Source organism: Arachis ipaensis, chromosome B06 (genome assembly GCF_000816755.2).
Source record: "Arachis ipaensis cultivar K30076 chromosome B06, Araip1.1, whole genome shotgun sequence".
In the NCBI taxonomy this organism is placed as follows: Eukaryota; Viridiplantae; Streptophyta; class Magnoliopsida; order Fabales; family Fabaceae; genus Arachis; species Arachis ipaensis.
Genome location: NC_029790.2, coordinates 129,713,370 through 129,729,505, shown reverse-complemented (window position 1 = coordinate 129,729,505; position 16,136 = coordinate 129,713,370). Strand labels below are relative to the sequence as shown.

At 36.5% G+C, this 16,136-nt stretch overlaps 1 protein-coding gene across 1 annotated transcript; it reads right to left on the bottom strand.

Moving 5' to 3' along the window:
• Positions 14,020–14,877, bottom strand: LOC107647501. Its single transcript, XM_016351572.1, has 2 exons — positions 14,573–14,877; positions 14,020–14,446 (listed from the first exon to the last, which is right to left on the bottom strand). The coding sequence occupies exons 1-2, from the start codon at positions 14,875–14,877 to the stop codon at positions 14,020–14,022; spliced, it is 732 nt and encodes a 243-aa protein (XP_016207058.1).

Sequence of the window (16,136 nt, the reverse complement as noted above, 5' to 3'; positions counted from 1 at the left end):
AATTTTTTATTTAAGAAAAATTGAACTATTTATAACTACAGTATCAATGGCAAGATTAGAGGAATCACATATTTTTAAGGATAATTTACCTAAATAAAATATCAAAAATACTATTTGTACATTAAAATCAGTCACTAATATATTTGTGTATAAATATATGTGTGATTTAATTTATTTTTAACGTGTATTTATATTTCAGCATGTATTTTATACTAGTGACTGATTTTGATAGCTGATTTTAGTATACACATAACATAGTTCATAAAATATTTAAGATTTATATTTATACAAATGCAATAATTTTAAACTAATTATATATGTATCTTATTTTAAATTTATACAAACTATAGAATTCATATTACATGTTATCATTTACACATTCTAATACTCAATCTAATTTAATTTTGGCAGAATAAGTGCAGACAATATTCTAGTGGTACAAGAGATGGTTTACATCATGCGTAGTAAAAATCAAGAAAAATGAATCATGGCTATAAAAATTGACCTGAAGAAAGCCTACGATAGGTAAAACCGAAATTTTTTGATGGATACTCTAAAAGACGTCAGTATCTCAGAAGGAATCATTAATATCATTGTCCATTGCATTTTTACCCCCACCATGAATCTCCTTTGAAATGGATCACTCTCTAAGACGTTCTCCCCAACCAGAGGGATTAGACAGGGAGATCCTCTCTCACCTTATCTTTTTATTCTGTGTGTTAAGCGTTTATCCCACCTTATTAATAAACTAGTTGCTAATAAAAGAAAGGGAGCCAATAACTATTTATAGAAATGGACCTAAAAATGATTTGGTTCTCTTTGTTAAAACTTCTAGCGAACAAGTGCGAACGATTAAGGAGACCTTACACACTTTTTACGAGAACTCGGGACAAAGAATCAGCTTCCACAAGTCTTGTGTCTATTTTTTTAATCATAATATTAGGCAGCAACTAAGTCAGGAGCTTCGAATGACCCTGATGGCTAATCTGAAAAAATACTTAGAAGTACCTTTGATCACAGAGAAGTGTAACCAGCGTCATTTTCAGTTCATTCTTGACCGCATGCAAACCAAATTATTTAGTTGGAATAAAAAATCTCTATCTTTTGTAGGGAGATGCACCCTTATCCAATCGATGTTATCAACCATTCCTAGTTACTACATGCAGACTATGAAGATCCCTATGGCAGTTTGTGCTAAAGTAGATAAATTCTGTAGGGACTTCCTATTGGGTAGCAGCGAAGATGATAGAAATGTCCATCTCTAGTTGCGAGAAAAATTGCAAACTAAAAGAGGAGGGTGAACCGGGGATTCGAAGGGTGCAGGAGACCAATCAACTATTTCTTATGAAACTTGCTTGGGGCTTAATCTACAAAAGGGATTCCCTATGGGTGCAGGTGATGAGAGCAAAGTATGCGGGAGGAAACTGAATCATACCCAAAGTCCATAAGAAGACCAACAGCTCAAACGCTTGGATTGGAATAACAAAGGTTTGGAAAAATTTTCAAGGGAACCTAATTTGCAGAATATGTGGCGGAGTATTTCTTTTTGGGAGGACTATTGGATCCCAGGAATTCACAAATTAAGAGACTTAGCTACCATTAACCTCGATGCAGAAACGCTTGGCGAAATGTTGTGCGATTATATTAGTTCTCAGAATGTTTGGAATTGGACAAAAATTAGTCAGATTTTGCCCGAAGATGTTCTAGAGCACATTAGAATTTTAAAATTCCCCAATCCTGACATTGGAGTAGACACTGTGGGGTGGCTTCCAGTAACAAATAGTAGGTTTACAATTAAATCAGCCTATGAGGCTCTTTTCAGTAACAAGGAGAATACTAACAGGTTATACAAATTGCTTTGAAAAAATAACTTACCTCAGCATTTGAAAACCTTCTGTTGGCTCCTTACCTATGAAGCTTTGCCTCCAACAGCAGAAGGAAGAGCAAAAACTTCACAGACAACAGCGATTGTCCAAGATGCTGTAGAGAGGAAGAGACTGTGCTCCACGCCTTACGCGATTGCCTTACATCCGTACGGCATGGATTAGCATAATAAACAGAGATACGCAGAAAAATTTTTTCTCTCAATCCTTTCAGAAATGGCTTAGTACTAATCTTTCCTTGATCTCTCGAAAGCAGTATGGGACTCTATGGCCCATCATCTTCGTCACAGTGTGCAACATAGCCTGAAAGTGTCGAAATGATTTCATTTTCAGGGACGAGACTCTACCAAACAATCAACTTCACCAAATAATAAAAAAAATTGCAGAAAATTATAACATTAATGTGAGCATAATAAAGCATAGTAGTAGCTTACTAAATCTTACCAGAGAGGAGCTTGTTGGATGGGAGGCGCCAAATTGGGGTTGGACTAAATTGAATGTAGATGGGTCAGTCATTTATCCTAGTAGCAAAGGCGCTTGCTGGGGTATTATTAGGGATTGGGCTGGACGCACGATTGCTGGTTTCACTATGAACATCGGAGCCTGTACCATAACCATGGCTGAACTATAGGGCTTCTATGTTGGGATTAAGCTAGCTTCTGAGCTAAGGATCACGAAATTAGTGGTGGAATCAGACTCTAGATGTGCTGTAACACTGGTTCAGAAGGTGTCTCTGGAGAGCCATGGTAGCTCTTCTCTCATCTGGTCGATTAAGGAGCTTTTGGCAAAGATGGATAACGTAGAAGTAAAACATATCTATAAGGAGGCCAATTTCTGCGCGGATGCTCTCGCCAAGAGGGTCAAGGAGAAGTTGCTGGAGTTAAGTTCTTCGAGCAGCCCCCTCTATACTTGTTTCATCACCTTCTTGCTGATGCAAGTGGTGTTAAGTTTGCAAGATTGGTAGTAGTCTAGTTTTTTCTTGGTTCTTTGGGCCTGCGCCCCGTTACTCATAAAAAAAAATAAATTATGGAACTTTTACCATAGTTTAGAGAGAGGAACATTTATACATAAACCGTGAAACTCCTATACGATTTATGAAGAGGCGGATTTATACATAAATCATAAAATCCCTACCACAGTTTATGAATAGGTAAGTTTGTACATAAAAATTGCATTCTTGAGTGTGTGAGTAATTGGAATTGAGAGGATTTGGGAGAGAATCCGGCGACAGCGATACTCTAACGGGGTGGGGTCATAGAAAACCAAGATTGTTTGTACCGATTAAACGACTTTGCTCACATGGCTGGAAGCATCAATGAAGAGGTTAATTCTTTATGGTAGTGTTTGGTGGAGAGACAGAGACGGAAAGACTGAGACTGAGAGACAGAGATTGAAATAAATTTCAGTATTCTGTTTGGTGCAAAGTGGGAGACAGAAATTGAAACAAGAATGAAACTGTAATTTAATTTATACAAAAGGTAAAATTGGAATTAATTAATTGAAATGAGGATATTTTAGGTATAAAATGTTTTTAAAATTTTAGTCTCCATCTCTAAAAATTTTAGTCCATGTGTCCTTACTTTTTGGAGGTACTGAAATACCAAAACTTTAGGGATAGAGACAGAAATTTTAGTACCAGTCTCTGAACCAACAAACATGATACTGAGTTCTAGTCTCTCAGTCTCTGTCTTGGTACCTCAAAACAAATGCTACCATAATGTTGTTCTCTTTATGTGTTAGTTGTTTGTTGTTCCGTTCATATCCTATGTCACTTTGATGCGTGGTTAGGGTATTTTTATAAATAATTTGAAGTTGTTGGTGAGTTAAATGTTAAAATATGATTGGTACCAGTTTAATTTTTTTGTTAACTTATGTGTTAGTTTTTTTTTTAATTATTTAATTTACAAAAAATTTAGGCGTTAGTAATTTATCTGTTAAAATTTGATTAGTATCGAATTAATTTTTTTGTTAATTTATGTGTTAGTCTTTTTTCTGTGAATTATTTAATTTATAAATAATTTAGGCGTTAGTGATTTATCTGTTAAAATTTGATTAGTACCGAATTAATTTTTTGTTAATCTATGTGTTAAACTTTTATCTGCGACTTGTTTAATGTATAAATAATTTATAAGGTAGTGATTTGTATGTTAAAATTTGATTAGTATCGAATTAATTTTTTTGTTAATTAATGTGTTAAACTTTTATCTGTCAATTATTTAATTTATAAATAATTAAGAGTTTAGAGATTTATTTGTTAAAATTTGATTAGAACCATTTTTTTTTTTGCATGATGCAGCCGACTAGGAGTATTTGTAGTGTTCAGAGGCAACAGAATATGCCTCTACATGAACATATCAGACCATATTTGGAAACCGCAGGTTTGTATCACTTTGCTAGACTGAACAATCATTGGTTCTAGGCGGATGAACCTCTGCTGACCGCATTCATTGAGAGGTGGCGCCTTGAGACGCACACCTTTCACATGTTGTTCGGAGAGTGCGCCATCACACTGTGAGGCGTAGCGTATCATTTGAGATTGCCCGTTAATGGGGAGGCTGTTAGTGGTGCCTCACTGACTTTGACTAATTCATTCCTGATGGAAGACAAACATGAAAATGGTTTCAGGAGTTATTCGGCGAACTGCCGCCACCGAATAAAGTCAAACAGATGATGGTCCACTTCACATGATTCCATGAGCAATTTCGGGTGCTCCCAGCCGATGTGAGTCAGGATACATAGAGTATATACACATGTGCTTACCTTATGATATTACTATTCACTTAGCTTTTCGATGACAAGAATGAGAACCGAGTTCACCTTCAGTGAGTACCGTTTAATTTATGGCTAGGCTTGATGAGTTGGGCAATTGCAACTGGGGCTCAGCTGGCCTGGTTGTATAGATGCATGTGTCGGGTGGCCAACAAAAATGTCATTAACTTGGCCGGACCACATCAGCTACTATAGTCCTGAATTTTCTGGTAGCTTTCCACGCTGAGGACGAGTGCTTTAGACACATTTGGATTTCTGTTGGCCTCCATGTATCATTTAAGGTTTTGTGTGTTATACATGTTTATTTTAATGTACTATCTTTTTTATGTAACGCTTACAACAAAGATTGTAAGTGGGCGACATATCTACCGACCTCCGATGCCAGGAAAAAAAGAGTGGTACCGATACGTCTTTCTTTGGATAGATTGCGTGATCGACACGTAAGTTGTTTAGATGTTGCTGTTATTGGGTTTGCAGTTCACATTATGCATCTTTTTATGGTGTTTTCAAAGCTTAGCTTGTCCTTTACAGTTTTGTGGGAGCCTTATTCTACTGCTGAGGTGGTAGCTGTGGTTCATCCAGAGATACAAGCAGAGGAGCACTGCAAGTTATGGTAGGCGGTCACGAGCTTGATATATTTTGCCGTGATAGAGTGGCATCGAGTTGATAGAGTGGTACCACAACTCGGCGGCATACAACATCTCCCTCAACTGGCTCTGAACATAGAATGGCTCTTTGCGAAGGATGGTAGGGGTGGAGATTGATGGTTCCTCACTTATTATCAGACATGGCATCTACATTAGAACAACAGGGTTGATTCCATCCTTCAGATCTATAGAGTTGCTGATCCAGGTCCATCGGCAGAGTACCTTGACTGGTAACATCGAGTGGCTGATTGAGTTCTGTCCCGGAGGCCGTGTTTGATGATCCTAGGCCAGTGGATATCTCGGAGAAAGCTCGTCACATAGGGTCATCTCAGGCATCTGCCAGGGTGCAAGTGCCGGACATGCCTGATAACAGGTGTGTTGAGCGGCGGCGACGTGTTGGTACACGTGCCTCCGATCAGGAATGGCGATCGCTAAACGACATAATGGATGAGGATGATGGCGGTGATCACAGGGGAGGCAATGGCAATCATCATGTTCATTGAGGTAGAGCTAGACGATATGGGGGGAGAGATGCTCGTGGACCGATTGGAGACAGCGGTAGTTTCGCTAGTGCAGACAAGACAGGCCATACTGATGGTGTGGGCGTTGGAGATGTTGGGATTAGGATCCGCAGCAAAAATTTCATCGTTGGTCCCAGCTCTCAAGTCTTTGAGGATGTCGGCACTCAGGTTTTCATACATTTTGCTACCACTACCATGGGTTTGGACATTGAGGATCATGTCAGCGAGTCATAGTTCTATATGGACATAGCAGCCATGCTAAGCGATGATGATGGTCACCATTACAGGCTACAGATGCCAGAGTTCCAGCCACAAATTGCCGAGTTCCAGACTCAGCATCCGGTGGTCCAACCACAGCTGTAGAAGGTTTAGCCACAACAGCTTGAGGTCCATCCACAGTTTGCAGTGGACCTCAATGAGTCTGCAGGTAGTCCGTATGACACATGGTTACCATGGAAGGGTCTCTCCCATCAGCATTTGGCGCCGCACAATCGTCTCCATCGGGAGCAAAGCATGTTTAGAGAGTCTTTTGGCGTTATGCCTGTCAGAGATAACAAGAATACCCTCTTGTGGTGTCACATGTTGTTGTAGGTTGGACAAGAAAAAAGACCACGACTCCATATTTTCTTCCTCCACGAGTGCGAACGCAACTGGCAAGATGTTCAAGTTTCCATCTTGCGCTATAGCCAGTAGCAAAGTACCTCCATATTTTCCATACAAATGAGTACCATCAATGCTTATTAGGGGCTTGCAATGTCGAAAGGCCTCACTGCGAGGAGGAAATGTCCAGAAAAGACGATGAAAGTACACTGTAGATTCATCAACCTAATCCCCAACTCTAACCGGAGAAGTCTTCAACACTGCAATAGTGCCGGTCATGATGGACTGGATCCCAAGCATCTAACGTGGCAACTCGCCGTAGAACTCTTCCCAATCTCCATATATCTATGCTTTTGTCTTCTACTTTGCCATCCAAACCTTCCCGTAAGTAGGCCTCATTCATAAGTTGCTTTTGTTGCTTCGTGCAATACCTTTATCATAACTGCAACATCCACTCTAACCAATGGAAAAATCCTCGCACAAATGATGTGGTAATCAAGCTGTCGGTGATTGCTCAAAATTGATGTAGCTAAGCAACTTTACAGACCATTATACCTTCTAACCTCCCAAGTACCCTTTTTGTGCACGAAGTGAGATGTGAATCAACTAAGTGCAACCTTTGCCGAATTCCTTGCATTTCTCATGGTACTTAAGATGATCTGACTCTAACACCCTGTACTCAACACCTCGACGGATGCTATAATCCTTCACACTTAACACAGCTTCTTCTTTATTTTGGAATGATTGCCCAATTTGAAACTCTGTAGGAACGGTTCCATGATGCAATCCTTGACCCCAAAGGTAGCATCTGCGTCCGGTTGTTGCCCATAGCCTCCAAGTTTAGGGTTGAAAATGTGAAGGATATTGCTGTGTGCTGGAGCTTGATGGGTCATGCTGTGTATGTGGATTACTCCTTGTATCCTCATCATTGTCCCCAACTATATCGACTGTCTCCTCGTCCGAATCATCCTCTCGCATTGCATTCTCAACTCGATCAAGTTCACTCAACCCTACACAATCAGGAATCATGTTAAGAGAACTAGCCATCTCAATTGCTAGCTACCGGAACAAATGGTTCTCCAATGCTCTAGAACCATATTCATCTGTATGGTTTAAATCAACCACAAAGGATGGAGATGCAACGAACAACCGAGCTAGTGCAACCACATGCATCAAACTGGAAGCACCCCCCAAGGCAGTCAACTGAGGATTCGGAGCTGATGCCCTAGAACTGTCGACACCATCCTCCAACTTCGCATACAGCTCGTGTGTTCTGATCTCCGGAAAACTTCTATGACAATGAAACAGAACCTGCAGATCTTCATCAGACCCTATCACAAACATATCATACTTCACACCGGTTGACACAACTACAATTATAAAATAACTTCTTCACCTACTTGATCCCAAATACCCAAGCTTCTGCAATATACTGGTTTTTATATCTGACAAAGTATTCGATGAACGGATAAACACACTCAAGGGTTCCTTGTCAGTAAATTTCACACCCTCTCTTTGACTTTTATGATTTTTCCTAGAGAAATGCATTAGCGCTAAGAAATTCTCCTCTCACTAGACATTATGAAAAATGACACTCTTCTTAATAATTAGCTTCAGTTAGTATATATAGAATCGTAGCTCTTCATAAACTGTAGTAGAAATTTCACAATTTATGTGTAAATATCCCTCTTCATAATCCATGGTAGAAATTCCACAATTTATATTAAATTTTTTATTTTGATAAACATAAATCATCATTAAAAAATATACAAAGAAGGCCACCACTCAACTTTAGTACCTCCACTCTAGTATCTTGTTATTACTTTCTCCCGTTTTTAGCTGCACTCTACTTTCCCTTATACCCACAAACAGATTAGAAATGCAACTATTTGATGGAACATTACACCGCCCTAAGCCTAATATATGTTACTTCTTCTCAAGCAATCAAAACAAAAGAACAAACAACCAACCCAATTGTGTATAAATAATGCTCTCAAAATTCATATATACAACCATGCACTAGAACACAATACCTTACATGACCCAACTCGAAGTTATTTAATTTGTACAGATTCAAATTATATCAATATTATGGATTAGACTATACATGTATTCAATCACCTTTTCACAATGCATGCATGGTTTACATTTTGTCTCCCCTAATACATAAGCATGATACCAAGGCGATAAAAAGGGTCATGTCAGCACTCAGCAGTGAGAGTTAATTAATAACTATATATTTTGTGACATGGTAACATTTTAATATGGGAGCTACTCAAATGAAGATGCAAAAAACATCTTTTTATGAATATGCTTTGTATAAAAGTGTGATTTATTGATTTGGCCACACTTCAAATAAAAACAACACTTTTATAACATATCAAAATCTAACCCTACACTCCATCATCTAAGAGTCAAAAAGAAAAATCATCACATGAAGACAATTATAATATCTTCTTGGGAGTACACACCTTTTAATATTTCGTCTGGTCAATAACTCTAGAATAGTAGAATGTGAGTCCAACACATCAGATCATAAAGGCACCCCTAGAGTTTTAGAATACACCAGTAATAGTAATATTAAAAACAAATAAAAATACTCAAAAAAAGCTTCCATGAACATACTATTATATTCAATGCAAGAAGATGGAGTGATGGACTGAAATTCTGGTGACATCATGTCCTGGGAGTCAAATGAATAACGTAAGATTCTAAATCAAGATTTTTCACTTTGATAAACGAAGTGGGAGACGTTTTGTTTTGTCAGAGGTACAAACAGTCAAATATACTAACATTTTCCATTGATATTAATCTTAGCAAAAAAATTTTATCTTTTGTTATTGCAACAGTGGCTAATCTTATCGTCATAAAATTTCGATATAATAGTTGTTTATTAAGGGTAAGTTCCTTTCAAGTTATAAGTTGGTAACACAATTTTGAATTAACGTAAGGAGATTCATATATAATAGAAGTTCGTTACACAATCAACGGTGACCAATTTTTCATTTTATTATTTTACAATTTTTTTTTCACGTTTAAGATTTTTTTAAATTATTCTTCACATACAAGGATTTTAACCATACAAGTCTTTACAAGTCATTTATATTCACGTGCTTCGTACGTATCGTCACTGCACGTTCTTCTTCTTTTGTTTTGAATCTAATCAAGTGGCTGAGGTGTGATTCAATTCAGAAGAAAAAAATGTAGCATTAGAGAAAATATTTTTTTGTATTTACAGCAAATTTGGGTGTAACACAAAGATATTTGGGTGTATTTTTATTCTGATAAGTTCTGTATAATTCAAAACTCTTTCTCTTCCTCTGCTTTTTTTCTTATTCATCTTTTCCTTTTTGTTTTGCCTTCTCAAATTTCTTCTTATTTTAATCTCTTAACAAGAATAAAACAAAAAAATCAAACAAAGAAGAAGAATAAACATATAATGCTACAAAATTACTTGAAAGATGATGAATTTATATTCATTTAACTAAAAGAAAGAAAGAAATAAGAAAAAAAGAAGAAAAGAAATGCAGTATTAAAGAAAATATTTTTCTGTATTTGCAGCAAATTTGGGTGTAACACACGAAGATATTTGGATGTATTTTAAGAATTTTGGGTGTATTTTTATTCTGATAAGTTCTGTATAATTCAAAACTCTTCCTCTTCCTCCTCTCCATCTTCTGCTGCTTCTTTTTTTTTTCATCATCATCACCATCTTCTTCTTCTTTTTCTTATTCATCTTTTCCTTTCTATTTTACCTTCTCAAGTTTCTTCTTGTTTTACTCTCTTAACAAGAATAAAAATAAAAAAATCAAACAAAGAAGAAGAACAAACACATAATGCTACAAAATTACTTGGAAGGGGTGAACTTATATTCATTTAACTAAAAGAAAGAAAGAAACAAGAAAAAAAAGAAGAAGAAAATGCAGTATTAGAGGAAACATTTTTCTATATTTGCAGCAAATTTGGGTGTAACATGAAGATATTTGGGTGTATTTTAAGAATTTTTTGGTGTATTTTTATTTTGATAAGTTCTGTATAATTCAAAACTCTTCATATTCCTCATCTTCATCTTCTAATGCTTCATCTTTTTTTTTTATCATCATCACCATCTTCTTTTTCTTTTTTTATTCATCTTTTTCTTTTTGTTTTGTCTTTTCAAGTTTCTTCTTGTTTTACTCTCTTAACAAGAATAAAAATAACAAAATCAAACAAAGAAGAAGAAGAAACACATAATGCTGCAAAATTACCTGGAAGAGGATGAACTTACATTTATTTAACTAAAAGAAAGAAAGAAATAAGGAAAAAAAGAAGAAGAAACAAAATGCAGCATTAGAGGAAATATTTTTCTGTTTTTGCAGCAAATTTGGGTGTGTAACACGAAGAAATTTGGATGTAACACGAAGATATTTGTGTGTATTTTTATTCTGATAAGTTCTGCATAATTCAAAACTCTTTCTCTTCCTTCTTCTCATCTTCTACTGCTTCTTCTTCCTCATCTTCTTATTTCGTTTTCTTATAATTCTTCTTGGGAGAAAAAATCAAACAAAGAAGAAAAAAATACATAATGTTGCAAAATCAATAGAAAGAGGAGGAGGAAAAAAATGCAGCAACAATAATAACAATAAAAAGAATCACGATGAGGATGAAAACGCGAAGAAGAAGAAGAAGAAGAAGAAGGAATGCAAAGAAAAATGTGGAGGAATGCAAAGAAGAAGAAGGAGAAGAAGAAGGAGAAGGAGCATGAGGAAGAATGTAGAATACAAACGTTAAAGAACAGTTTCTTATTTCGCGCAATTCAAAGTTGAGAAAGCGCGTGTTTACACGCTCTTTAAATTGAGAGTTGTTTTTGTTGAGATTGGGGTGACTTGTATAGACTTGTATGCCAAAAAGACTTGTATGTATAGCAAGTCTTTTTTTTTTTTCGTTTGTTAACAATTTAACTTCAACATTTCCTTTTTTTTCTCCATATGTACTGTAAAAGTTAAGTTTTGACCAAATATTTAAATGAGTTATTCTTTTTATATTTGTATCATGAATAATTCTACGATAAAAATATTTTTGTGTGAAGAGAATGAAAAAAAATATATAATTCATATAAAAAAATATTAAAAATAAAATAACAACTTCTATCAAATAAGTATCTAACTATTTATTAAAAAAATGTTCATTCTCTTTAAGACTGCACACGGATCGGATCGGATATAGCCTATAATTCTATCCGATTCGTACTGCACTCATCGGATCGGTATTATATCCGCATCGGATATCAGGTATATCCGTATAATTAAAAAAAACTGGTTTAAGGCTATGTTTGGCTGTTTTTACATAAAACTATTCAGAAAATTAATTTTTTCACCTGTTTAAGCCTATTTACTTCTAAAATATTATTAATAAAAATTCTCTTGAATAAAAAAAAACACAAAATCTAAGTTTAATTATTCTAAGCAAGTACAAAAAAAAATCGAAATATCAAAAAATTCATAAAACAACACACTTTATTCATATCACATCAAGGTTTACTTTCTTAAACTATGCTATTTATATGAGACGTGCGGATATGCGGATCGAATCCGCGGATATCACTGTCAAATCCGCAATCCGATCCTACCATAGTGCAGATTGGATCTGATCAGATCCGATGGCTCTGCGATCGGATAATATCCGCAAAATTCAAACTGGATGTGGATAATTACCCGGGATATGCAGATATTATTAGATCCATGTGCAGCTCTAATTCTCTTTACTATTTTTCTTCCTCTTTATCGGTCAAAGACTAATTTATTATAGATTTGATCTCTATTTAAGAATTTGTTACTGACCAATGGATTACTGCATGCACAAAGCGAAGTTCGAATCTTCAATACTTGTTTAAGTGGACGAGTGAGCTGACCACTCGACTAACCCTAATTAATTTGTTGATCTTAACATTTGAGCAAAATAAGATTTGATTTGGTGTGGTTTTACTTTTTCTTTTCAGGTAGTGTATTGTAAAAATAATTTTTTAAAAGCTATTTCAGTACAACAAAAATCATTTTTAGTGATAATAATATAATAGTTACTATATGTTTTATTTAACTTATTTTTTTGTAATAATTATATATTTATCCTTATTACTATATATTATAATAATAATTATTAAATCTCATTATAACGAGAATCACTTTTAGTGGCACTACAAGAATTTGATAAATTAGCGACGAATTTTTGCGAGAAATATTTTTTGTCACTAATTTGTCACTAACTTGCAATGAATTAGTGACGCACTATCGACAAAATTAATGAGCGGTCACAAAATATCCGAACATGAGAAAAGCGACTGATTAGCGAGAGCTTCACGAGTAAGTTTGTTTCTCGCAAATTGACTTTTGTAGATAAAAAAAGAGTGAGAAAAATTTTCTCGCTAATTTGTCACAAATTAATTAGCGAGTGACAATGTTCTAGCAAATTAATCACCTAGGGGTTCAATTGAATAAAAGTAAAGTAGCGAGGGATATTATTGTCGCTATTTTGTTGCAAGTGTTTGATATACAATTAGCGAGAAATAATTCGCACGTTAGTTAGTCGCTAAATAAAGGGAAAATCACGTAACTAAACCAAGGGGAGAAAAAAATTACACAATTCAACCAAAACAAAAAATGTAACATGAATCTTCCAAAAGCAATATACTATGTAATTCGAATAAACCAAATTTGAATTAAATAAATCAATAGTAATTCGAATCAAATCAATTCGAATTACACAAAGCAATAGAAACCCCTAGTAATTCGAATCAACATGACTCAAATTATGCATGCATGAGCTCCTAAGGTAATTCGAATCAACCAAATTCGAATTACACACAAATAAGATGCATATTAGTTCAAATCAGCTTGTTTCGAACTAGCACGCCGAATTGAATCCCCTAGTAATTCGAATTAACATGGTACGAATCACCCCTTGTTTGGCTGCCCCTAGTAATTCGAAACAACCCAATTCAAATTACAATGGCTTGCCCTATAAATAAAGTTTGAGTCAAGCTCATTCGAACCACTATTCCAAACCCCCTGCCCCAACAAATCTTAGAGAAAACGACCCCAACTAAGTGTTCAACAGAATATTCAGCTGATGGGGGATGACCCGGATCGACTCTGTCGTTTGGATGGGGTTGCACATATAGCTGGTGTCAGCAATGAACAGGTTAGTTTGATTTTTTCCTTTTAAAGTAGGATTTAATGTGTTATTTTTTATATTTTGACCTTTTGTATGTTATAATGGTAGTCATTATATATTGTTGTTAAGTGGTTATATTAGTGGTTTATGGGTGAACACAAATAAGTAGAAAAAGTTACCCAGAGAAAGTTTTTTTCTTACTTGAGTAGTCCTCGTAGGATAAATTTTTTTTATCGTAATTAAGTACATTCTTTTTAAGAAAATGTTTTAAAAATATTTTCTCATTAGGCCCAGTTTGATGTGTATATGAAGTTGTTAACTATGCTAACGTGTAACATGATTTGGTAGAGTACAAGTTGTATGTTCTGCTCTACGATATGCATTAGTGAATGATGTTGTGTCAATATGTTCCGATGCCGAGACACAATCTGATACATTCTTTATGCAGCCCTACCGATGTACTCGAGCATGCAACGGTGGAAATGTCCAGAAAAGTCGATGAAAATAGGCTTGCGAGTCGTCCACCTGACCACCAACACGAATAGCACTCGTCCTCAACACTGCAACACTACCAGGCATCGTCAGCTGCACACCTAACACCCACCGCGACAGCTCGTTGTATGACTCATCCCAATCTCTGTAAATTTGTGCCATGGCCTTCTGCTTAGCCAACCAAACCCTCTTATAAGCCGGCCTAAACCTGAAATGTGCCTCTGTCGCATTCAGAAGTACCTTGATACAAATGGATGCATCAGCTCTAATCATTGGCATGATGAATGCCAAGATCACGTGATAATCAAGACTCCTGTGATCGCTCGAGATCGATGTGGCTAGACAAGTATGAGGACCGTTATACCATTTTACCTCCCAAATACCCCTGCGCTAACGGAGATTGATCCTAATCAACTATGTGCACCCGTTGCCAAATTCAGTACACTTCCCAAGGTACTTGCGATAATCGGACTCCACCACTTTGTATTGTACCCCGCATCAGATGCTATACGTCTTCACACTTAACACAGCCTCCTCTTTATCCTGAAACCGCTGACCAACTTGAAACTCTGATAGACCTCCGGTACCCTGGGTATCACTAGCATCAAATCTAATAGGTTTCCCAAGAACCCCCTCCTGTCTCATCGCATCCAAGTCCAGAGATGAAAAGTGCGGGGGGTACTGTTGAGCCCCTGAGCTGGAACCACCGCCAACCCCAGCTGGACCACCCGCTGCTATGTCATTACCACTGTCATCAGCAATGATGTTCGGCTCCATATCATCAGCGACATCATCATCCGGCAATGCATCATCCATACCATCCGGTGCCCCACACTATAATGACATCGGCGCCCTCTCAATGATACCGACGTCTCCACCACCACTGTGGTTGAGATCAACTACGAACGACGGGAAGGCCACATGCTTGTCCTGAGGTGCAATCACAGGCACGGATGACGATGCACTAACAGGTCTCGAACTAGAACAAGCTACCATTCCTGCAGTTTGGGTATTCCTGTTCGAACCACTTGAGTTAGAGACCACATCAACCAGTGTTGCCAACAGCTCAGGAGTCCTGACCTCGGAAAACTGCCAACGACAATGGAAGAGGACCTCCAAATCCTCGTCACTCCCTATGACAAATGAATCGTACTTCACGTCATCTCGCAGCACTGAGATCGGAATGCGATAAAATAACTTCTCAACCCGTTTCACACCTTGCAGTCCAAGTTTCCGTAATATGGAATTCAGGAAGTCAGCGAAACTCGTTGAAGGTTTCAAAAAAATACTGAGGGGATCCTTATCAGTAAACTTAATACCAGAACGTGTTTTTTTCTTAATCGACCCTCTATAATACACCAACACTAGAAAACTCTCCTCACTAGCCATTGTGTTTCACTCTAATGAGAGGAATTCACGTTCACACCATACTTATACACGTTTGGGGCTTCATAATTCGAATCAACCTGGTTCGAACTACAAGGTATGATTACTGCATAATTCGAATCAGTATGATTCGAACTACATATTAACGTAAGATGCATGTATAATTCGAATTGTATTGACTGGGACATTATGCATGCATAATTCGAATTTAGTAGGTTCAAATTACACTTTCCAACTAATTCGAATTGGATTAATTCGAATTACTATTGGTTTCTTAGTTCGAATTAGGTTAATTCGAATTACATTAAATTATGCTTTTGGGTGATCCATGTCACGAATTTAGCTTTGGTAGATTTCATGTAAATTCTTCTCCCATTTGGTTTACTTTGGCTTTTTGCCCGTAAATAAATTTTGTGTGAAAAGGTTACTTAATGAGGAACAATGTTTCTAGCTAATCCGTCACAAAGACTTGAAATGCATTTTGCGATGGACAATTTTCTAACTAATTTGTCACCAAAATTTTTATTTTTAGCAAAAAATTCGTTTCTCGCTAATTTATCGCATAATATTTATACCTTCCTCTTCTCCGTGCTTCTCTCTTTTATCCAGTGACTGTTTCTCTTCTCTGTCTCTCTTTTCCATTGAGTGACTGCATCTCTTCTCCCTTGCTGACTTTTTTTTATTTTATA

What these genes read in the sequence shown, in the direction of transcription:
- LOC107647501 (XM_016351572.1), bottom strand. Translation starts at nt 14,877, where the DNA reads ATGGATGATGCATTGCCGGATGATGATGTCGCTGATGATATGGAGCCG. An exon ending in GCTGTGTTAAGTGTGAAGAC is followed by an intron (nt 14,447 to 14,572) that starts GTATAGCATCTG and finishes CCGTTAGCGCAG; the next exon opens with GGGTATTTGGGAGGTAAAAT.